This window comes from Amphiprion ocellaris, chromosome 5 (assembly GCF_022539595.1).
Source record: "Amphiprion ocellaris isolate individual 3 ecotype Okinawa chromosome 5, ASM2253959v1, whole genome shotgun sequence".
Taxonomy (NCBI): domain Eukaryota; kingdom Metazoa; phylum Chordata; class Actinopteri; family Pomacentridae; genus Amphiprion; species Amphiprion ocellaris.
Window position 1 is genome coordinate 36,054,469 of NC_072770.1, and position 25,901 is coordinate 36,080,369.

A 25,901-nucleotide genomic window follows, 5' to 3' on the forward strand; every position below is an offset into this window, starting at 1 on the left:
GACGGAGCGTTTTCACGTAGAATTCCACACGTGTTTCCTGCGTACATATCACCACAAAAAGGCATCATAGGTGAGAGAAGCGAGGAGAAGAAGAAAGGCGGTTAGATAGGGGAGAGTGGGAGACACAGAGAAATCACGGAGCTTGAGATGCCGTTATACAAGGCGGTTGTGTCTCTGATGTGGTGCTGGAGCCATGATCGGAGGGAGGAGAGGGAGAGAGTATCTGTTTATGACTGTGTGGGCAGATGTGGTCATGTAACCATATGCTGTTGCTATTTTTTCCTCTGTACATTATGTTTGTGCCTCTGAAAGTGTGAAAATCACTTGTAAATGCAATATTTTTAAAAACACAGGTATCCTCTCGTTTCACTTCCTGCTGCCCTCACACCTCGTTATAAATAGATATTTACAGCGGATAGAAAACATCATCAGTAGTCATGTTGTAACCTGGTAAAAATGCAGGTTGCAAACAATTGTCTGTGGGTGATTTAGATAACTGAGAAGTCTGACTTTGTATCGGCGGAGGCAGTATATTTGGTTTCAGTCAGTGTAAAAGATTAATTCATTTAAAAGTTTGCGGCTGAACATAATTAACAATTATCAGGGATTGTCTTTCACTCATATCTGGTTGTTATTTCACAAATGTCTTTAGTTCCATCGAATGATTCCAACGAAAATATAGCTAAACTTTAATGCAATGTGTGTTTTACAGTTTGATGTGTTGTATCTAATAGAACACCTAAATGAGAAACAGACTGACTTTTTTAGAGCTCATAGATTAAAGATTCGTTGCCCAATCAATTGCCAAAAATAGTGTTATAATATTTATAGAATACCTTGGGGTTTTGGGCTGGTAGTTGGACAACAGTTGGACATGGTGTTGCAGATATTCTTCTTCTTATTCGAGAAAATAGTGGGCAGCAAAATATTTGCTCGTTGCAGCCGAAGATGATTGTACACTGCCGTTCAAAAGTTTGGGGTCACCCTGGCAATTTCATGTTTTCCATGAAAACTCCCACTTTTATTCATGTGCTAACATAACTGTACAAAGGTTTTCTAATCATCAGTTAGCCTTTCAACACCATTAGCTAACACAATGTAGCATTAGAACACAGGAGTGATGGTTGCTGGAAATGTTCCTCTGTACCCCTATGGAGATATTCCATTAAAAATCAGCTGTTTCCAGCTAGAATAGTTATTTACCACATTAACAATGTCTAGACTGGATTTCTGAGTCATTTAATGTTATCTTAATTGAAAAAAAATGCTTTTCTTTCAAAAATAAGGACATTTCTTAGTGACTCCAACTCAACTTTCACAGAAACAGAAGTACCAAAGGAGAGGAGTAAGTTTTGTGGTGTTTGCATTATAAACAATAGAGAAATTAAACATGAAGAAAGACAAATAGTCATTTTAACCACATTTTAAATATATTTGCATCATTTGTCATTACTTTTCACATGGTTTTGTCTAAGAGTCAGCGTGTACTCCGGTGCCCTGTCTGTATAAAACTATAATTGTAATCTTTCACATGTAGGTCAATTTTAGACAAACGTGTATCATTTTTTTTCCATCCAGAATTGCAAATGGATATGTTTGGGTTCATGTTAAATCACTGTCAATCCTGATTTGACTGGAATTTAGATTAAAGTGACCTTAATCCTTCACCTGACTCCACCCAACATCCTCCTGCTCTGTGGGCCGGCAGACATACAGACAGACGTACAGACAGACAGACAGACGTACAGACAGACAGACAGACAGTGCTGAATGCCAGACATGAATTAATGCATCACTGTAGTGGCATTCAGAGGAGACAAGAGAATCAGTGTGTGAACTCATGACATGCTTGGATTTGGCGATGCACCAAGGAACAATAGTGGGGAACGCAGCCAGAAAATCCAACTTTGTCTCTTTTTTTAATTGTTTGTTTCCGTCCCACTAATTCCATTTAAATTTCTCACTCTTCCACCGGATGAGTTATTTCTCTGCGGATGCAAATTAAATGCCTGCGCGAGCGCATGTACTCACAGTTTACTCCACTGTGAGTCTGACTGACAGCCAAGAGGATGGTCTGTGTTTACTTTCATACATGAAGTAGCTGTGAATAAATTTTGGACACGTGTATAAAGCCTCATTTTTCAACAGCACCAGAGTAGCGAGTGTCCTGATTTTTTTCACGTTAAATGGCTGAAATCCAGCCATCTCTGCCCAGACTAAGATTAATTGACCACAGCCGCTTTTGTGCTGCTGTACAACACAACGTTAGTGGGGTCTGAGCCAAATGTGTGCACCATCACATAGACGTGTACACACACCGGATCAACAAGTGGTCCCAGAGCCTCTGTTGAGTCAGCTCCTTAACAATCAACATCCAGCTCTTTGGCTTCTCCCTTTGAAGTCAGTCCTTGGAGAAAAAGAGCAGTATGGCAGCGTGACAAAGTGCAGGCAGAGAGAGAAGGAGGGAGAGAAAAGAACAACAGACTGTAAGAGACACGGCAGTGACTGTCGCCACCTCACTGTACAAGCAGGATCAATAAAACAAAGTCAAATAGTTCTCACCAAGTAATCCTCGGTGGCTCGGTTCAAAGATCTGCTGGAAAGCTGAATTGTCCGAGTGAGAGCAAAGCACCGAGCCTCCACTCATTTGGACTAAAAGTTCTATTTACACTGTGTGGAGTACAGAATACGGTGATGTGAGACACAGACCAGTGGGACACATGTTTCCATCCAATTTATCGAAGGTCTGTCTCTCTGAAAGTGCACCAGTGAGTATTTCTTCACTTAAAGTACATGATGATACATATTGCCCATCTATATACACTACATATGACTTTTTATAGATTTTTTAAAAGTCTGTAATTGATATGATCCATTCTGATAATTCATAAATTGTGTAAATGATTTTTAAACTTTGTATATGTGTGTTTTTGTTTGTTCCAGCATCTAGTGTGAAGATTTGTTACATTACTTTGTCTTATTTGAAAATAAATTAACTCCTTGACATCTGAATTTATTTAGAATGAAATAAAAAACACTTCTTTGCATGTTTTTAATTTCCAGCGGATGCTAAAATAAGTGGAGATTGTTGATTTATCATTCACACACAGAACAGATATAGAACAGATATAATAATAACAGATATATAATAATTAGGTCCCACTCTGACCGGTTCTATGAGAAACCAGTGCTTGCAAACGGTTCCGAGGTCCGTATTGAATATGCACAAACTGGCATTGGGGGAATGGATACGCTACCTTGGCTGCAGTCTGAATGAAAGTGGTATGATGCAAAGAGCTTTTTTTCTTTTTTACAGATTCTGGTTGGAGGAAACAGATTATTTTTCAGCAAATTTTTAAATGAGGCATGTAGAAAAATGTGATATTGATGAAATACTAAAATTTTAAGATTAGGTTTGATTAGGTTTCCCACTTAAACAGCATGAGTAGCTCAATGACCGTCAAGAAGTTGAAAATCATATGATTTCTTCTATTTTCACACTTTATAGCTCTGATAAATGACAGATGGCTGGTTTTGGGCTTCAGAGGGTTAAACTGTAGAGCTGAGTGATTACTAAAATGGTAACAATTCATTTTCCACAGTGACCAACCCCTTAGTAGACTGTCAGAGTGCTAGTGAAGCCGATGTACACTACGGTTCAAAAGGTTGGGGTCACTTAAAAATGTCCTTGTTTTTGAAAGAAAAGCAGTTTTTTCAATGAAGACAACAATAAATTAATCAGAAATACAGTGTAGACATTGTTAATGTGGTAAATGACTATTGTAGCTGGAAACAGCTGATTTTTAATGGAATATCTCCATAGAGGTACAGAGGAACATTTCCAGCAACCATCACTCCTGTGTTCTAATGCTACATTGTGTTAGCTAATGGTGTTGAAAGGCTCATTGATGATTAGAAAACCCTTGTGCAGTTATGTTAGCACATGGATAAAAGTGTGAGTTTTCATGGAAAACATGAAATTGTCTGGGCGACCCCAAACTTTTGAACAGTAGTGTATTTGGGGTCAGAATTCAATGCTGTCAAACTTTCGCCACAAAATCTGCCATCAGTCCTCTAAAGTCAGGCTTTCTATTAACTCTCACACAAAGTGAGCACAACTGTTCTGAAATCTGAAGATCATGGCCTTGTGCTGTATAATGAGCAACTGCCACAAACACAACCTCATAAACTCATTTTTTAAAAATTTAAAATGTACAAAAATAGCACTGGAAACACAGTTAACGCATTCAAATCTTGAAGCACATCTTTCCATTTCATGGCTTGGTATGACAGCAACTAAGAGGCTTGAGTTTTATCATCTGTGTAGTAAAGGGCTACTGTAAAATGTCTAACACTATAAGAACACTGCGTCGTGTACGTTCTGTGTTTTTGTTTGGTGGAGGATTTGGAAGACGATCACATGCTCAGTGAGCAGTAAAGCTGTGGATTTTGACCATAGATAGGGAGAGGCTTTGATAGTGAGAGCCATTGTTGGACAGATCCCATCAGATAGAGGAAGGATAAGCTGCTTGGGGGATGCGGTCAGAGCAGAACTCTTTTGGGCGCTGTCATTTTTCCAAGAAGAGAGCATCCATCATTTCTTTGATGATGGAGTTTTAATTATTAGACGATAAGGAGAAATGGGCCATGTAGAGATAAACGATAGGATAGAAAACTTGTCTTTGTGGCGTATGTGTGTTTGTGTGCATGTATGTGTGTTTGTGTGTGTGTGACACCATTTGTCTCTTTGATCCCTTAAGAAGTGCAGATTGTGTTAGTATTCATGTGCTTTTAGCTTTTTAACCCTCGTGTTGTCTTCATTTACAGGCACCAAAACATATTGTTTCCTTTTCTGAAAAAATCTAAAAATTCAGCAAAAAAATTCCCCAAATTTCTGAAAATTTGCAAAACCTTCAGGAAGAAAATTCCAATAATTCCTTAAAAGTTTCCCGTAAAAATTTTATTTAAAAAAAATAAATAAAAAAATCCCCCAAATGTGGCAAGAAAATTCTTGTAAATATTTTTTTACAAATGAGTAAAAATCTTCCCAAAAAAATCCTAAAAATATCTAAAGTGATTCCATATATATCAGTAACACTTCCAATATTTTCTTTAAGAACATTCACGAACAATCAACAAAAATCCAGCAAAATTCACTAGATTTTGGTTGATTTTTTTGTGAATGTTCTTAAAGAAACATTTTTTTTAACATTTCTTTTTTTTCCACCAAAAAATGTTCAAAAACTTCCCAAAAAATGTTGTAAATGTGAAAATTTATTTTTTTTCCACATTTTCAAACTTTAAAACGGGTCAGTTTTGACCCGCAGGACGACACGAGGGTTAAAACCACTCATTTACCATTACCTGTCATAATAAACAGCTCGCTACATATAATGAGATGATTTCAAAAACTTAAGGAACATCATCATTTCCCCCCCATCGCTGACAGTTGTAGTGTTGCATGATAGATTACAGTTCTAGCAAAGCTGAAGGACTGCTTTGTGTGATGAGAAAATGAAACGTAGTGTTAGTTCAGGCCAAGAACTCAGCTCAGGCATCAGCTGCTTGTCAGCTGTGTCATTCATGCTTCACCAACAGTGTCTGGTTCATCAGCCAATTGGCTAACAGCTGACTAATAACATCATATTATACTGATGCAGGTCCACAGTGTGACACTTTAACCCCAGCACTGTCTATAGCCACAGCTCTCTTCACCACCACAGCCTTCTTATGCACTACGCTTCTGGCTTCTCTGATTTGACACAACCAGTAAGATTTAACGCTCATGTATGTTTAGGGGATGTAACGCTCTGCAGAAACCTTTCCATCAAATCAAACTGTGTAACTGAATAGTGTCTAACATGCACTGAAGCAGTATTCTTGCTGGTATTTATTCAGAAAATCTCCATGAGATCAATACAGACATAAAAACATAAACTGAATACATGCAAGATCAAGACGAGTCAGTCATGCAAACAGTTACACACAGGCACACTAATGAAAAATATCATTAAGTACAGTGTAGTTTCAGAACAAACAGGGTCTCGTATTAGAAACATATGCTCTACATCCAAATCTAGTTCTTTTTGTCTGTGTGCAACCATCATAGAGATTTGATAAAGAGTTGAAACAAGCAGATGCTGTCAGTCAACTGTAAAGCAACTTAAGGAAAAACGAAAGGAAGGAGGAAGTGTCTCTGACTTCAGTCTGAGTCGTAGTTCATTCCAGTAGGAAGATGCAAAGTACAGAAAAAACAATTCAGATTTGGTATGAGGAACATTTAAGGCTGCCACATCTATGATTATTCACTGTAGGCTGTACTGAGCATACACGTAATTTTCCGCCAACAAATCCTTCAATATTTTTATAATGATGAACCGAGTCATCATTTGCTCTAAAAAATGTACAAATCCGCCCCAAAAAGCAATGCTGATGTATTGTAACTGTGCTTTTAATTGAGATAAGAAGCCACAAAATGAATCCAGAAATTAGGCGGCATATAGAGAGCAACGTGTCTGTTTATTGTTGAGCTCTTCATCTGTGCTCATAGATGTTTGTCTAATCTCTGCTGGGTGATATTATTTGTCTCTAGTGATGCACGGAGCTGTATCATCCTCACAAGGTCTGAAGAAGTGAAAATAAAACAACTGAATAATCCATGTTCTAAAAGCCCTCTGTGAGTCCTGTGAGTTTTAACCTGCTGGTCAAAGTGAGCCGAACCTTAAGTGCAGCTGAAGCTTTTGTAGCCGGGGATACGTGAGTCTCCCTGTTGTTTGTGTAGCCGGGGATACGCGAGTCTCCCTGTTGTTTCTGTAGCCATGGATACGTGTGTCTCCCTGTTGTTTCTGTAGCCATGGATACGTGAGTCTCCCTGTTGTTTCTGTAGCCATGGATACGTGAGTCTCCCTGTTGTTTCTGTAGCCATGGATACGTGAGTCTCCCTGTTGTTTCTGTAGCCATGGATACGTGAGTCTCCCTGTTGTTTGTGTAGCCATGGATACGTGAGTCTCCCTGTTGTTTGTGTAGCCATGGATACGTGAGTCTCCCTGTTGTTTGTGTAGCCATGGATACGTGAGTCTCCCTGTTGTTTCTGTAGCCATGGATACGTGAGTCTCCCTGTTGTTTCTGTAGCCATGGATACGTGAGTCTCCCTGTTGTTTCTGTAGCCATGGATACGTGAGTCTCCCTGTTGTTTCTGTAGCCATGGATACGTGAGTCTCCCTGTTGTTTCTGTAGCCATGGATACGTGAGTCTCCCTGTTGTTTCTGTAGCCATGGATACGTGTGTCTCCCTGTTGTTTGTGTAGCCATGGATACGTGTGTCTCCCTGTTGTTTGTGTAGCCATGGATACGTGAGTCTCCCTGTTGTTTGTGTAGCCGGGGATACGTGAGTCTCCCTGTTGTTTCTGTAGCCATGGATACGTGAGTCTCCCTGTTGTTTGTGTAGCCATGGATACGTGTGTCTCCCTGTTGTTTCTGTAGCCATGGATACGTGAGTCTCCCTGTTGTTTGTGTAGCCAGGGATACGTGAGTGTCCCTGTTGTTTGTGTAGCCGGGGATACGTGTGTCTCCCTGTTGTTTCTGTAGCCATGGATACGTGAGTCTCCCTGTTGTTTGTGTAGCCATGGATACGTGAGTCTCCCTGTTGTTTGTGTAGCCAGGGATACGTGTGTCTCCCTGTTGTTTGTGTAGCCAGGGATACGTGAGTCTCCCTGTTGTTTCTCGCTCTCCCCTTCTGCAGGTTCCCATTTCAGATCTGGGTGCCTCGTCTTTGTCTATCTGGGCCCATATCTCTGTCCCTGTCACTATTCTTTCTCGCCCCATCTATCTGTGTCTCTTCCCATCTTCTCATCAGCACCCGCATTGTCTTGCTCTCCATCTCTTTGTATCTGCTTCTCTGCTGCCTTTTTCCTCGCCTACCTCCTGTGCTCTGTTTTTTTTTTTTTGTGCCCTGAATCTTTACTCGCGGCCCCCTATTCTCAGCGTCCCCGTCTGAGTGGCCCTATTGCTCTGTCTCTGTAGAACAGTGTGCCGGCTGTTAGCGGTGCCCCGACGTCATGGCACATGGCTGCAGCGTCCTGCCTATAAATAACTTGGTCTCGCAGTGTTTGGTCCAAGACAGGCCCGAGATACCAGAGGGAGTGCAATCTGCCGTCTCCCTCCAGATACGCTCGGAGGGGAAGGCGTGAATAAGACAGCTTACTGCGCTGCCTTCGCCACCAAAACCTTCACTGTATTTGGTTAATAAAGAGATTGTGAATATAATTATTTTTCTACACAAGAGTGAATGTCAGGAATGGTCAGGAAGCAGTTCAAGTACTAAAGGCAAATGAAGGTTCTAAATATTTAGGTGGAAAATAGCAGACAGTATTCTTCTTGAATTTCCACGAGGCTGTGGTTTAGAGGTTAAATCCATTACAGTTAACACTGTTGATGCTTTAACACTGTTTTCATTGTTGCTCTGTGTAGTTTTTGTAGGCATCTGTTTTTATTCTAGACATGTTTGTGAATATAAGGTGTTAGCCTGTCGGTATTGGTGACTTTTGAAGCTTTGATTGATGACAGTAACACATCAATGGGGCTGCTCCAATACCCATGCTACTATACTATATGTCCATCCATCCATCCATCCATCATCTCTACACCGTTTAATCCTCATTAGGGTCGCGGGGAGGCTGGAGTCTATCTTAGGGTGAAGGCAGGGGACACTATGGACAGGTCTATCTTAGGGCTACACATAGAGGCAAACAATCACACTCATATTCACACCTGTGGACAATTTAGAATCACCAGTTAACCTCAACACGTTTTGTCCATGGTTGAGGAAGCCGGAGTACCCAGAGAAAACCCACGTATGCAGAGGGAGAACATGCAAACTCCATGCAGAAAGATCCCAGGCCAGGGCACGAACCGGGGATCTTCTAGCTGCATGGCAACAGTGCTAACCACCGAGCTACTGTGCAGCCCCTCCATACTATATAATATGTCAGAAAACGATTTAGTATGTGAAATGTAGAATGCCAAACATACCTGGATGTTCGGCAGCGTTGAGTCAGCTTTTACGGTATGCAAGACAGTAAGCTCTGACCCACAATCTTCTGTGCAGTCAAGCCACAGTGTCTCACAGGAATAGTAACAAGCTCATGCCACTAAAAGCACACAGACAGATGACAGCTCATTTTGCATTACAGACTTCAATGGCCAAAGTTGAAAGGACAATATTATGACAAAGTAGTATGTCCCAGGATATGCATAATGCATGAAACAGTACATATTTTGTAAGGGCAACTGTATTATGTACTGAAAGTGAAAAGAAAACGTATGTCTCGTCGTTATTTTACACATCTCTGCTACGTAGCTGTAGCTGCACATTTCTCAGTGCAGGGATTAACTTATAGGTTAGTTTTACAACGGATTTAAGTCACTTTCATACTTCCTGTTTACTTGGTGCGAACCATACAGAGAAAAATCGGACGTTATTGCCTTTTAGTTGTAGCTGTTATGTTGCAATCACTTTGTACAGAAGAACTTTCAGAATGAACAGTTAAGGACACAAGTACAGGACATCACAGCTTTAACTCATTTTCACTTTAATGATCACACTCACTAGTCATAGATAAATGCATTATCATGGTTACTTTTCTTAAATATATATACTTCTGTTTGTTCAATGCAAGGTAATTATAAGGGTTGAACAGTAATTTAATTTTCAGTTCATGCTAAAATATACACTACACATATTCTATTATATTACATACTGGTGGATATAGATGTTTTCTCATATCTGCGTTTGAGGCATCAAGTAACATGTAAAAATAAAAATACCATGAACAAACCATTTTTTTCTGACTAGCAGCAAATTTATAGTGTGAAAATGAACTTTTCCAATTCTTAAATACCTATAAATCAGTATCAGGTGACATATCAGCCTGGATGATTTATAGGTCTAACTCTAACTACTAGCATAAAATCCTGTCGTTGATTAATTTTGCAGCAACAAAAGTCACTTCTTACCAGAGCAAGACTGTAATTTTCTGTCCTTATCCAGTTGTTTAGTCAGAGATTGACTGAGAGCGACTAAAGGTTACTAGTCAGATCATTGTGTCAACACTAAGACGATGATGTTTCAGTGTTATGCTTTTTTTTGTAACTGCATGATTACATGAGTAACTCTGGTATGCATCAGGCAATTATGTTTACCTTTTCAGATGAACTGTGTTATAACGAGATCTATGTTTGGTATGTGGATAAGCTTTGCACAGGGAACAGTTGACCTACGAAGTGCAAAGTCATTCACTTCTCTGCAAAAAAACAACTCAGCCAAGCCTTTTTTAAATGAAATCTTTCCTACCATCAAACATGACTGCACCAGAAACAGGAAGAGACGTTGCAGCTCAAGCTGACTAATTACAGGATTAGTAGCTTTCATGTCACCCATTAAAGTTTAGCTGTAGCTCTGTTATGTGTCCTCATATCTATGAAGTCTGCTAACCTGACACAGCAGGAATTCTTTGTGTACCTACAGAGCTACTACTGCTGTCTCATGTTAAGACACAATTAAGCTGCTGTAATTCTAGCAGAAGCACAGCCAACAGTGTTTCTCACCTTAATCGTGACGAATGCAAAAGATGTTTGAGCTCAAGCACACAGGTGAGAGACCTAAGAAGCATAGTGTTAAAGAAAACGGCTGCACATGGTGTGAATGGAACAATCCCACTGTAGAAATAACTTGACCAATGGCTGATGTTGTTTGTAATTAATTTTCAAATGTCAACTGGAAATCAATGAGGCTGTCAATGACCTCAGAGAACAAGAGTCGATAAATGTGCCAAGAGCTGGATGCTGCCCTTTCACCACTGTTTGTTATGAGGATTTCTTTGTTTGTTTGAATGATTGGCCCCCGTGTCTGGGTCCGTGAACCTGCAGACAGATGCTTCTCCATGGAGTCATGATGCCTTCAGCAAGCTGTCACCTAAATGGCATCACACCGTTTCTACCATTCGGTGCTTTGAGGCGAAAAAAGCTGCAGAGTTTTGGAACATTTCTCCTTATTCTCTAGTGTTGGCGCTCAAAGTTGTGACGTCAGTGATGTCAGTGTAGCGAAAAACTGATTGAGATGTTCCAGTTTGTGTTCTTCCCACAGCCATATGGAACATATAGATTTGCACATATTGTGAATGCACAGTCCATTAGGTATGATTCTGACTGTGGGTGCTTTTGGAAATAACAATCGTCCCCTCCTCTCTTGGCAGATGTCCTCTGCTTTGAGTCTTCTGTCTGTGTGTCTTTCTACACTTTAACAATAATTTAACAGATAAATTTAAAAAAATAATTCATTTCAAAAGTCTGCCTGCTGTTAAAAGTTCCTTACAAAAAGGTTACTTAGACACAACCTCTCTTCTGGCTTGTGCATAATGCTGTATGCTCGTGCTCTTTGTGGTCTGCTTTATTTCAGTCCCATCTAAAAGTAGAAGTGTTTGTGTGTGTTTCTTCCAGGCGACAGTAACCCCAAGGAGAGCAGTCCCTTCATCAACAGCAGTGATGCTGCCGCAGAGAAGAGCCAGCAGTATGATGGCAAGAACATGGCCCTGTTTGAGGTACAATCCAGTATTCTGCACACATGCACACGCTGATTTGTTAACACGCACAATCAGCTTTGGGAGTAAGCAGGGTACACTCGTTCTCACAATTCAGTGATTGAATAGAGGCTCTGACATCGATTAATGAGGGTAATTACTGTGTGAAGGGCATGTGGGAACCTCAGGTTAATGCAAGCAAATCTCACACTGCCACAGGAAAGAACTTCTACAAGGCAATTTGCCTCAGCGCTGCACAAATGTATTTACATTGTGTTCTCTGTGGGATTTCTAAAATGAAGAAAGAAAAAGAAAAACATATTATGTGAGCACTTTTTTTGGATTGGAATTCACAGAAGGGGCATAATGTGTAACACAAGCTAGTCATGCGTTTCTATGGAAACACTAGTGATGTTGCAGAGTTCGTGTGGCTGGCTGAGAGGGTTAATAACAACGAAGGTGATGCTGACTGCAGCCGTTCTGTGTGTTTGTGTCTCTGCAGGAGGAGATGGACACCAGCCCCATGGTGTCGTCTCTTCTCAGCAGCCTGGCCAACTACTCCAACCTGCCCCAAGGTAGCAAGGAGCACGAGGAGGCCGAGAACAACGAGGCTGAGTCATCACGCAAGAAACCCGTCAAGGTATGTAACACAAGAGACCAAAATTCATACAGGAATGAGCAACATACACTCATAAAGACCATGTAGAACATGACAGTCTTGAGTTTCCAGTGACTCCTGTAATAACTGTCTACGATGGAGTCACTGAAACCCTTGGGTCTTTGTTGATAAAGAGCACTCATGCATTTTTGGTTCTTTGGTTCAAAATCTGCTGGGTCAAAAATATACATACAACAACTTTAATTATCAGTTTTGGTGATGTAGAATGCTGTGTTAATCAAATTTTCTTCGTAATGTGGCCTCTTAACTTCTGTTGAGCGATTACAATTCACTACAGCTGCTGACTCCTCTGATTTAATTTGAATAGGGCCCATTTGATACAATCATTAGACTCCGTCTCAGACACTGCAATTGGAAAGTCTAAGGAGCTCAGCAAAGATCTGAAAAGCAAATCACTGGCTTGAACAAGTCAGGAAAGTCACCTGGAACCATTTTAAAGTGCCATCAGATCCCAAAATCATGAGTGCAAATAATTGTTGGTTAGTGTAGTGCATGGTCCAGTTGTGTCACTGCCACGATCAGGAAGAAAACACAAACTTGTCACCTGCTGCTGAGAGACAATTAGTCAGGATAGTCAAGAGTCAATGCAGCAGGTCTGCAATGAATTAGAAGCTGCAGGAACACAGGTGTCAGTGTCCACAGTCAAGTGTGTTTTTGTGTTTGTGTGACACAGATGCATGATTTCAAAGAAAATTCAATCACAGAAAATTAATAGCTATATGAGTCATTGGAATCTCAGGACTGCCAAGATATATAAGGTCTTCAGAAGTGTATCGAACCCTTTATTCATGACCGTACATATATTAGCATTTTCTTCAACATCTCAGCTGCTCAATTAAAAATACATACGTGCATTTTTAAACTGATTGCAGTGTCTTGCAGTAAATGCAAAAAGGCTACAGTAATGTAAAAGGAAAACGCTTGTGTTTTCTACGATGCATAATAATGCTCAAACTTGCTGAGGTGTGCATCACTTTGTAGATGCGTTTGAATATGCTTAAAAGCAGCTCACAGTTTACGCGGTATGTATTCTGCCGCTGATCAGAAGAGTTTAATGTCGCTGCCGCACCAGTTTGATCCAGCACAGACTAATGATGTTAGTGGCTACAATATAAATAATAATGCTGAAATGAACGTTTACACTGTCTGCAGTAAAAGGCCACAGTTTTTAGCAGTGAAAAATGATGCCTTCAGAAGCAAATTACTGAAGTCAACTCATACCGATCTGCCTACTCAGTATGATGTAGTATGCATAGAAAAATCACTTTCCGGTGCATTTACATTTGTAGCAGTAATATATTTTTTTCACTCTCTGGACAAATTGTTCAAGCAGAAATGCTGCTACTGAATCCGTGTTTCCAATGGATGGTCGTTAGTGTCACCAAATATAGATTAGTACTTTACTTATATCACGTAATGAATCCCTAATAGCACTGTCTTTGATAGTTTTGTTAACACACTCTCTGGAGAGCCAGAAAAACTCCACCAGTTTAGAACTTGTCAATCATTCTCTGTTGATATTATAAATCCCCTGTTCGTGTTACTGGATTGCATCTTAAATGCCACTCACTAATGAGTTCCTTCCACATCATCCCCTGGTATTTTCTGCTGTTGGGTGTTGAGATGCCAGCAGGAAGGAGTTTACTTTTCAGGCTTTTTTTCTTTGCACTTGATCGACAGACAGGCAGCTACATTATTAATCCTGTGGGAAATTGTGGTTTTAGCCGCTCAGTGAGATGTGACATAGAAGGGCTCAATTGGGGGAAAAATAGTGATAGTGTGAAAGAAGTTTAGCAAAATTATTGTGGCAGACTGCTGGAAGAGAGACTGATCCTTATGTTAACGTGTTTCACACTGACTTTCTCATGCCTGCGACTTCAGAGTCAGGCCATGTGAGGTAAGACACAGTTTAGACATTGAGAAGCTACAGCAGTGACGGGTTGACAGCCTCTCTGCGACATTTGACCCCGTCTGTCTTTCCAGGTGTCCAATCAGCCTGATAATTCCCTCCTCTATACTAGTATGTTTGCTTTCCTCCTCATATGTGACATTCTTCCACCATCTTTCCTCTCCTTCTGTCCTGTTTCACCGTCACTCAGGTATTCCTTCTTCTTCTCACCTTGAAGCAAATCACTGCTGATGACCTGGATGTCAGTGTAGCTGATACAGGGTCTGCTCTTTACTCCAGATGTGTCCAGCAGACATGCAGTAGATTTTTAATGGAACAAAAAGGTTTTAAACTCGGAATAGAGATGAGATTTACAGGTACAACTGAACTAAGGTGTCTGCATTATTTGAGTGTAATAGAAGAAAACAGCTTGAATAAATGAATGAGATCTTTAAATGCACAAAAATGCAAGAGTAGAATCAATTTTTGGGAACAAAATTGTCATCAGAGGAATCCAAAGATTTCAGCTACATCTCATCAGTAGATAAAGTTGGGTATTGAGATAGTTTAGTTGTGTTTCAGTTGTTATCAAATCACTTAAGTATCGACTTGTAAAGACATCCATGGTTCCGTGCAGAGTATTATAATGACTGTTGTGTAACCATGAGGTTCACGAGATTTGACTTCAGTGTTGTGACAACTATTGACTGATCACTATAAAATGTAGTTAAAATCATCGTTTAACTTTTCATCTCACTCCATTAAGTCAAAATTTACGTGTCCAATATTTTCCACATCAAATCAAGCTTTATTGTCATTTAGCTGTAAATACAACAGTAGTGCAGGCAAGATGAGGGAGTGTTTCTCCAGGATCCAGTTTAAAGCAATTACGTTAAGAACACCCACACTTATGCAATCACACACTCACCCACCCACACACACACAAGCACACATCCCTAGGAAGTTTTTTTTTTTTTTTTTTTTTTTAACAAAATTGCAAAAATTGGCAGTTGAATTATCATGAAGTGTCCATAGCAGCAGCCTGTGATATAAAGAGCACAACAGTTAATGTGACCTTGTGGAATGACATGTAGTATTTTAATTGGTTAGCATCACACCTAGTAATCATCAGCATGTTACCACAGGCATTTTAAACATGGTAACGTCCACATTTAGGCCAACATCCACCCCAAAACATGATATCATAGCACAGTAGCATTAGAGATTTAAAAGGTCAGTGCATCCAAATGAGCAAAAACATTGTGATATACTTTCCTTCTGGTGGGATCCAGCCATCCAGCTATTTTTGGTCTTGTTTGCACAGGTTTTTAGACATCCATCTGAGAGTTCCACCTCCGGCCCAACGCAATTCAAATTACTTTTGAGAGCATCAACAGCATCCTCTCTTTCCAGAGACGATTTCTCTGTTTATTAGGATAATCCACAGACCTCAGTGTGAACAGTTTTCTCCCTTGTAAATTGTTCCCATGAAAATATCTGACAGCGAGATCTGTTTCCTATCAAGAGTAATGGGGATTCTGTTTCTGAAAACGAGCCTAATCTGGCTGGACTAGCAGCCAAACTGGGGTCTAAGCTACTTTCTATTAGGTTCTGATTGTTTGAAAATAATGCAGGTAGCAGTTTAGACAACAACAGTGTACACTTGGGGGTTCTGCATTTTCTCTGCATGTTTTCACTGGGGAGCTGTTTGCCAGTGGTATATTAGCCCATCATCCCAGACCTCCCACTTGTCCCAGGTGTAAGGTGTATTTGTCCAGCTCTCCTCCACTCAGCTAATACTGGGAGCAGGCCTAATCTCCCCCTGTCATCCCAACTCCTTCAATACTTTAATTAGTCTGCAGGCTACACCAGGCGGCTGCTTCGCCAATCAGCAGCCCATTCCACAGGCAATCTCTCCATCGCCATGAGAGGCTTTTCATTAAGGCAGCCTGTGGCGTTTTATCACTCACACAGCAACCCCTCTCTCCCTCTCCTTCCTCCCTATCGCCTTTCCTCTCTATTTCTTGCTCCGCTCCCCCTTCCTCGCTCTCCATCGCCTTCATCATCGCTCCCTCGAGTGAGGGAGGGAGGGAGGGAGTGAGTTGTAAGAGAGTGAGATCGAGGCAGCAGGCTTCCTTTGTCGCAGTGTGAAAGCCAAGATTAGAGATTTGGTTGGCATGTGACACGAGGGAGCAGACTGGAGGTCATGCAGGTTAAGATGGAAACCAGTTGCAGCTAATCGGCCCAAGATTTTCTGTTCTGTTACTTTATCCATTTAATACTGGAGGGCATATTTATTTATATATAGGCAATTCACAGTGCACACATAAAGTGGATCTATGCATCAAGACAGCATTTAAAGCTGCTATAATCGACATCTTGTATCTACTTGTATGTGAAATATTCCCTCATGCAGTACATGACTACAGCACTATGTATTTTATAGTTATGGTTATGCTCTTGGTTTGGTTTAATACATAAGAAGTTTAACCAAAACCATCATTTTTCCTTAATCACACCTAAGTCAGGGTGTAAAGCTCAGGTTACTGAGTATTTCTGCACATATTACACTGACTCCAACTGCTGATGTAGGCACATAGGACTTCATTCAATCAAAGAAACATCATCAAAAGAAAAACTTGTGATGTTTGAATGTATTTCCAGGGCATGCGGTTTAATCAGTACATAGGAGGTGCAGTTTCAGTGCTTTAAAACCTGGAAATATGTGTGATAAAGACGGTCAAGCAATGAGGAGAGTGATTCTATTCAGATTTGACTTGGCTTAAGTTTGCATACATTTAAATCATCTTTTAGTTCCACGTGTGTGCAGCATAGTTACTAAATGCACTGTTGCTCTGTCTTTTATCTGTAATTATCAGAAATATATTTTGGCTCTGACTCGCAGCGATGTGTAAAGTACTTTAAAACCAGTTCCATGGCTAAATAAATGCCAGTGTAATCCTTTATGAACAGGAGTAATATCTTCATTTCTCACAGGTCTTATTAGGAATCTGACAGCAGCGTCACGAGTGCTGCGGTGATCTAATGATCTTCATGCGAAGACAAACGGAGGGACCTTTGCAGTCGTGCACCTTGCTAGAGACCAAGGCAAAAATTAGCTGCTCTAAATCTCTTAGTCTGGACAGGAGACCTTTAATTCTTGCTATTTGTTTTACATGACAAGAAGCTGAATTAGTTATAATCTGTCTGTGAAAATGCCAAGAATTTCTAACTTGGCCTTTAGCCTTTAGGGTTCATTAATTAGGCTAAACACTATGTTGGAGTCTTTTTCGTCGCCAGACACAATAATATACGACTGTATTTATTTTATTCGTTATTATAAATTTTATTCTAACCACTAGTTGCGTGCAAATTTGCAGCCCATTGAAACTGGAGGTCTATTCACAGTCTGCTCATGCATGTGCAGCAGCATTTCCTTAATAATATCTTGAATATCAAACACAACACAAGGTGAAGCTCTTCACTTTTATTCAGGTAATTTTCTAAATGACTGCTCCTGCCAAGGATCACAGGAACATTCGTCTGTACATTCTCTGCGTCTGCTTTATATAGCATAATGTTCCCTCACATAAACGCTGTTTCCCTTCTGGCTGCTTTATGATCCCTGCTCTTAGCCGTGTCCTCACCCTCTCCCCCCTTCGCTTACTCCCCCCTCATTATTCCAGAGTATCACATCAGTATTCCCATCAGCTGCCGTCTGGCGGATGTATCCTGATTAATGTCAATTCATGTTATTTATTACTGCAGCATGCACGTGTTCACAGCGGAGCTAAACACAAATTTCACAGCTCACGTATTGTTCACGTAGCTGATGCAGCAGACTGACGGCTTCAGCAGAGGATTTGTTCTAAACCGTAGCTCTCCAACTACTATTTTACCATTATTTTCACTATTTATTAACCTTCAGATCAGGTTTAGAACCACAGATTAATCATGTATTATCTGAAATGTCTAAAAATTGCGGAAAGAAATGCTAAATGTGACATCTTTAAAAACCTTATTTTGTCCAAAAACTAAAGATATTCAGTTTATAATTATTTCTGGTACAGAAAAGCAACAAAGCCTCTCATCTGTGAGGCTGCCATCATCTAATGACTGAAAGAGTAATTCGATTTTGGAACAGCTGCCGACTATTTTTCTGTCACTAAGTTTATGGATTAGTTGACAAATTGTTTCAACGCTGCAAAAAGGGCAATTCAAGACATTATTTCAGGTTGTTAAATCTTTTCCAAGACATAGTAAATATCACCAAGCTGGCATTTGCACTAAATTTTCAAACTTGATTAAAGACCAATAAACTAATATGTGAATAAATTCAATTCAGAAACAAATAATCCAGTTTTAAGAGCCTCTTTTCTATCATTTAATCATTTCTAAAGTCTTTTTTTTTTTTTTTTTTTTTTTTTAACAGGTTTTGAGGTTAGGTAGTGTTTTGTAGCTAGCTGAATGATTTCTGTGTAAATTTAAGTCATTTTTAGATACTTTGCTGGTAGAATATTTGTTTAAGTTGTCTAAATTAAACATGTTATTGTGCTCATTATGCTGGTAAGTTTTTGTAGTGCAGAGTACATTTTCTACTCACCTGTCCTCTTTTCTGTTCCAGTTGACCTGAATTTGAGAAAGCAAGAAATTCACGGGAGCAACGTTTTTTTTTTTTTTTTTTTTTTTTTTTTTTATCAGAACATGTGCATTAGTGGCAAAAGAGTCTTTCTGCCTTGAACCTAAACAGAGGTTTCACAGCTAGCAGTAACACATGAGGCTTTGCGGAGTCTTTTAGCCTAGAATATTCTAGTAACACATGTAGACGCTATTTTGAGACGGAGAGCCTTCTGCACCACAGAGGACATTCGGCTACAGCATTCAGTGTTTTACAGATAACCACCGGCTTTTACACGCACGTGCACGCACGCAGCCCAGCTGACCGCAGAGTGACTGGTTCATCCGCAGCCGGTCAGGGAAGCTGATGTTCGCTGACCTCTCCTCTTGCTGTCTGTTTAATAATTCAGCACACCTGAGCAGAAACACATTTGCCCTATCAGCTCCTGTTTGGCCAGCAGAGCGTGGAGATGGTGTTACAAGCTCCCAGTCTGCCTCCCTCTCCGTTGTTAAGGCCCTCGCTCGCTTCACTTCTCGCCTCTGCCAGTAATGAAAGTAATGAAACAGTCAGTGCGGCTCCCTCGTCTCTCCTTCCTGTTACTTTCCCCTCCGCTTCACTCTCCTGACTTTTTTTCACCAAAGCAGGTGGAGCCTGTATGTTACATATAATGTGCTACTTTGATGTATTATCAAATTGTTGAATTATTCATCACATGCATTGATTCCACTGATGTGCAGCAGGAAGTAGAAACATCAAACAATTTCACAGTCGCACACCAAACGACGGGATCACAGGGTAACGTTTCTGTCAGCAGACCTCACAAAAACGGATGCATCTCCGACGAGGAGTTAATGAAAAATTGAGGTATTTGCTGTGGATGCTAGTCTTGCTTGTGAGCATAAAAAAAACCCGTAAGAAGTGATTTAGAAGATGACGCTGGTTTTTGTCAGCCTAAGCAAGTTGGCAGGTTGTCCCAGACCCCGAGGGCCTGGACGCTTCCTTTTCTCTCTCCTTCAACCCTAGTCAGATGTAGTATGATGTCTCCCCCTACTCCTCTGCCCTTTTTCCCTTTCATCTTCCCCTGTAGCTAGCCAAGGATATGGAGTTGTGTTCACCTTCTCCTTTTTAACTCTACACTTCCCTGAACTCAACAGAGAATGTGCTGGCCTCAGCAGCTCAGGAGGTAGGAGGGAGCTGAAGTAAAACTGTGCAAGTAATGTAGGAAGAGGAAGGAAAATAATGATCCATACAGTGTACAGAAAATAATGTGTTATATGAATTTGCAACATATGCATTTGTGAGTGTTTAAAAATGACATTTACCGCCTCTGTGGTTCAGGTTAAGCTACGTTTAGACAACTAAAGCATTTCTATCATGTATGACCGTGTCTGATGTTGGTAGACAGAACACAAACAGTGGATGCAAATGACGTTCACTTGAATAATTTGACACCACACATGTTTACATTTATTTGTTCATAGTTTTAGTTCAGCTCCAGTTGTTGTGAAGAAGATGTAGCTGTGAGATGGCGGATCAGCATGTAGGAAACTAGAGTTCACATCCCAGCACAGAAGAATCCCACTTGTTTCTGAAACCACCTTTTATTTACCTTATTTACAATCGCCTACCTGAAATTTAATACACTGTAACTGCTGTTTAGAGGTACAATGACCAAGATATAATCTTTTTTTGATCCTCCTCTTTAAGCTTAGGCCAATATTTCAAATTGCAATGGCATCGTTTCTCTATTTCTTATAAAAATGTCATCTGGCATAACCCTTTAAATCAGTATATGAAGCCTTACCTTCATGACTCCACAACTGTCCTGCACAGATATTGTAAGGAAGAATTTGATTTTAAAAACTTTGGTACTGAATAAATCGCAACGTTGTCACTGAATATAATCTAAGGTTTTGCAGAATTACCATTCTATTACATGTGAACCAATTAGAATGCCACGTTTGAATGCTTCTGAGTGATTATAAAGAAAGCGTAACAATTTTAAAAGCTTTTTTTTGTGTGTTGAAGATGGTCTTCAAATGAAAAATAGATTTTTTTAAAGAACAGAAACATGAAGTCCAGGTTTTTTTTTTCTTTACCTAATGCAGCCACTCAGGTTCTGTGAATAAAGTGCTCCTGATGGATGTAAGAGCCAGAAAACAGAGAGACGGAGAGGTCCAGTCTGGTGAGAAGCTAGTGGTAAGTGGTAGGGCAGCAGGAGGCAGTGAATCTGAAGTGGGTGCTGCAGCACATGCACTGAAAGGTCCTGTCGTGTGTCTCACACACCTGAGCCATCCGTTGGACTGCGCTTCCCAGGGGGTCGGTAGGCAGCTGTTCATTCCTAGTTCAGTGGTGCCAGGCCGGCCTACCTGTGGCTCTGCAGCAGTCACTGTTCCCTGTGCTCACGGTGGCTCCGTCTCCAGGGAAATCATCACACTGCTTGCTCCCAGCTCCATTAAACAGACACTCATCCTGTGTGAGCATGTGCGTCCTTCAGAGCAGACGCTGGTTGGGATTGCATTCCCCCGTCCACAAATGAACTAATGAAACGGCAATTGAATGGAAATAGAAAAGCGGTACTTTCAATAAACGTCCGGCCTTTTCTCCCAACAGGGTCATTGATTCAATGCATACACAAACATTCCATCTGTTTCACACCATTTCTCAATTTAAAGTCATTACAGGGCATCCATTAGTTCACCAGATTTTCTGTGTTTTGGTAGCTGTTTACCAAAACCGCCGAGGTGTTTTATGATGTTCAGGTTCTCCGACTGGCTCTCAGCCCTCAGTATTTATTATCTGTACATCTTATGTAACAACCAGGATTTCTAGCGGACAAACAAGGTTTTTCAAATCCCGCCTATTGTTGAATCTGGATTATAATTTAGCACTCAGCTGTGAGCTACCAGCGACACTCGCACAGTGGGCCAACATAGAAGGTCTGCTTGATTGTGGTTCTCCATTGTGTGCAGGAGCAGGCGAGGAAAATGACATTTTGCAGTCTGGAGAGGGTTATTGCCTACTTTGGTTTTGTTACTCTCCCGTGGAGTGTTGCAGGACATAAACACCTTTGTGTTGTTGTAATACTGAATAGCATTTACACACCTTTTAGGGCAGATTAGTATAATCTGCATTATTTTCAGTCACTGTGTGCTTTCAACCTGCCTCCCTCTAAGTCTGCAGATGTGTGTGAAAACCATTGGAGGACAGAAATAAGACTTCATTCTTCTGCTGCTGTTTAAGCTTTTCTGACAAAATATTCTGCCAAGATATTATCTGTTTTGGATCCCACAGTCTAACCTCAGTCTGCTATTTGAATTTACAAAGCCATACTTTTTTCTTATCTCTTTTTGATAAAATCAACAGTCTAGGAAGTTGGTATTACAGCTGCAACTATTTCTCAGACAGCTCTTTTTTTCTGTTTTGGTCTGGAGTTAATACTGCAAAGATTTGTCTGTTTTGAAAATCCTTTTTCCTTTTTTTAAGCTTCATCCTTTTGAAGGTCTTTTGTCTGCTATTGTACACTACAGTATGTAAACGCACACAGGTTTCTCTTTAATAACTTACCTGTTATTACAAACTGACCTCAGCCCACTTTGTGCAGCGGCAGCAGTTTTAGGTCGAATAACAAAGTGCTGATGGCAGGGTTACCTTTCTGCCTGCAACATCTGACTGCTAATGTATATTACACACCAAGTCCCTGAAGGGCCTGCCAATGGAAGCTCAGTCTTTTTAATTACAGCATTGCTACTGGGTGGCAAAGCAAATAACTTTGCTTTTTGGTGAAAAGAGGTGACATTGTTGGTTCTTAGAAGACCTGCACCGGTAAAATTGTTCCTTTTTATCCTAATATTTTTTGTCTATTTCAACATTTTCTTAGTTATATACTATAAGCAAGAGTCTGTGTCATTTTAAACATATATCCTTATGGATTTTTAGTTTAAATGCACACACTGACTACACTCTTTTATCAGTGAATGAATTTCCAACCATTAAAGAAATACAATCTTGCAGTGATGCTGCACTTCCTGTCTGACTAACTGACTTATCATAAAAGCATGGATGGAGAGATCAGTAAAAGTAGATATTACCCAGTTAATACATATGTAGTTTTATAGATGAGAACCCATCCAGAGTTTACAGATTCACAAAAAACAACATTATCAAGAGCGTTGACATGCAGATAATGGAAAAAAATCCTCCCTGCCACACACTGAAGGGCAGAGTCGCAGTGAGTCACAATCTGATTTACATACATTAGACAACAGACAAACTACAAATCATTATCGTATGTTGGGGAGATGTGACAGAGATGAACGAGGTTTGCTCTCAGCTGCTCCCTCGAGCAACCTGTGGAGGCCAAGATGTGGATCTTTGATTAAAGCACAGCGAGGCTGAGGGTTGAGAGACTCCCTGCTGTGAGGATTACGTTGTAGGAGAGGTGAAGATGTAGGTTGCATTGTAGGCCCGTGGAAAACAAACTGTCCACACAAATACGCTCAGAAAAAAATCTGACATTGTGGCAAAATGAAAATATAGCTGTCACTCAGTAAAATACACAGAATATTAGATTAAACAGCACAGTTCAGGTCAGACATTTATTTTTCCATGGGAAGATGTTATTTCTGCAGCAGTTGATGTACAATACACAGAACAGAGTAAGCAATTATTTTCATCATTGATTAATTGCACTTTCTGTTGAATACTGGATGAAAGCATTGGCTATCGTGATTCATTGAGTCCATCGCTATTTGTTTTTTTTCGAGGTGGTTTTTGTCACTTCATTATTTTAATTAAATGCTCTGTAAATAACTACCCTGTAAAGTCCAATTCAAAATGTCTGCTAATAGAAACTAGCTACTGGAGGTGGACCTTATTAAGCACATTGTTGTTGCACTGATTTCCATAAAGGCAGGAAAGTGACTAAATGACATGAAGTAAAACATCTTTAGTTTTCTTTAGTGGTTGCTGTCCAATGTCAATTCATTAATCATATTTGAGAGGTAGACCCAAAACTGTATGTGCAGTTGTCTCCTTAGATTATTTAATAGCATGTTTTATCTCCATCTGTTTCTTCTTTTAGAGGCTGCAAATGGAGATTTTTTAATAAGCTTGCAGGTTTGGCTTGGTTTAAAACCAAAAAAATGCCAGTTTCCATGAGTATATTCATTAAAAATGGCATCTAGAGAGTGTGCCCTAACATCTGCACATGCTCACACACACCTCAACACACACACATTCAATCACAGCCATTAGACAGATGTTGGCCAGTTGCAACATTTTTATCCAAGTCCAGAACCTGAGTATATTCTCACTTTTCTTGACTGGTATAGAAGACAAACAATACCTGACAATATCTGCAAAGAAGAAGCTGGAAATGACATCAAAAGTAATTTCAACAATTAATGACTTATCAGAATTGTTTTAGATAAAGTGCTAAGCTGAAGCAGTTTGTGCCAGATTACAATTGAGTGTCCTGATTAGACTATAAGAATAATAATGAAAATTCTGTTAAAAATAGATGAAAACTTGAACCAGTTGAATCAAATTTTTCAGACTTGTATCTTTGACCAGAGGGGTGGATGTCAGATTCCCTATTAATAAATTGGTCCAGATTTTAAAAGTGGGTTTAGCTTTTTTCATTTGTTTTGTTGGTCAAGGAAGTCTGCTGCACACCAGCAGTGCCAATTAACTACCGAGAAGCTCATCTGATAGGGGCTTATTAGTGCTGATGTTCACATGAATTTTACTTATTTTTTTGGTAATCAAAAGGGCCGATGGACGATATTTTGAACCGATGCATATGAGAAGTCGTTTGTGATAGCAGAGAACCTGTCAGACATAACTGGACAATTAATAATTAAAGGATTACTGTTTTTTAAATTGTACATATATACATTAAATATTATATATTCTCAACATGTGATGACAGAGAACCTGCCATTGACAACTAGGCTTCTTTATTATTAAGGATTACTCTAAATGAATATGTACAATGGAAATATTAGTTATGACGTCTGAGCATCAAGTGAAGCTCACTGTGAGATCATTTGACTGAGATCAATAACAGTTTGTCTCCTGCAGTTACATCTGCTGTTCTTCTCTGTTGTGTTCATCTTTTTTCTATTCTATCACTTTTATCTAGAAAAATCTTAGCCAATTATCAGCCGGGCCAATAATCAGTCGGTCACTAGGTAGACGGAAAGGAGTAGTAGACGGGGTTTGGGTAGTTCAAGAGAGGAGGATGAAGAAAGGTGAGAAGGTGGAGAAAGGGGAAGGCAGAGGGAGCTGCTGCTGTCCAGCTACACTGAACTACCTCCACCTTCCTGTCGCTGCTCTTCTTCTGGGGCTACAGCCAGCTTCAAAAGGTCTACTTCTTCTCCACCTTCTTTTCCTGCTGCTTTTGTTCTTCTTTCTCTCCTGCAGTTAATTATTCTTTTCTTCTAACTCTTCGATTTTCTCCTGCAGGTCTTTGTGACTGTCTTCAGTCTCTTTTTGGTTCTTCAGCATTTCTTGCTTCTCCTGCTCTCTCAGGGCCACATCCTTCCTGAGCTGCTCTACAGTGTTGTGCTCAGTTCTCCAGGTTTCTTCAGTGTTTGTTTCCAGCAACTGTTCCTCGAGGTTGAAGAGTGTCGCAGAGAGACTCTTGTTGATTCCATTGAGTCTGTGGAGTTCCTGCTCTCTGACAAAGAGATGCTCCTTCAGGAACTCAACATTCATGTCCCTCTGCTGGTTGAACCTGGAGTTTTCCAGCAACTCGTTCTCCAGACTCCTGATCTGAATGTTGCTCCTGTGAGCCTGGTCAATGATGGGCCCATTTTCTGCCTGGAGCTTTTTAATGAATCCTTCCATGTGGTTGATGCACTCCTTCAGAGGGTTGTTCTGCTGCATCAGTTGCATCATCTCCTCCAGTGCTTTGGTCTTTTCTTCCAATTTTGTTTTGTCTTCCTGCAGTTTATTACTTTTGTCCTCCATCACTTTTATTTGTATCCTTGGTTCCTCCTTTTCTTTTTGCTCTTCTCCTCTCTGGAGGTTTTTGGTTTCATGCAGCATCACAGCGAAACTCATTTTCCCATTTGAGTTTTGAGACTTCTTTGTCTCTTCATCCTCAGCATCCATGAAGTCGGCCCAATTCATGGTT

General features: G+C 40.2%; 1 protein-coding gene across 4 annotated transcripts in view; it reads left to right on the forward strand.

Annotated features, from left to right (window-relative positions):
• The window catches only part of slc12a5a (solute carrier family 12 member 5a), a 183,486-nt gene that overhangs the window by 116,013 nt on the left and 41,572 nt on the right, over positions 1 to 25,901 (forward strand). For all 4 annotated transcript variants that reach the window (XM_023293988.3, XM_023293989.3, XM_023293990.3 and 1 more), the window contains exons 2-3: positions 11,496 to 11,596; positions 12,078 to 12,215. In XM_023293988.3, the coding sequence (XP_023149756.2) occupies positions 11,496 to 11,596; positions 12,078 to 12,215 (239 nt within the window). The remainder of the gene's footprint in view (positions 1 to 11,495; positions 11,597 to 12,077; positions 12,216 to 25,901) is intronic.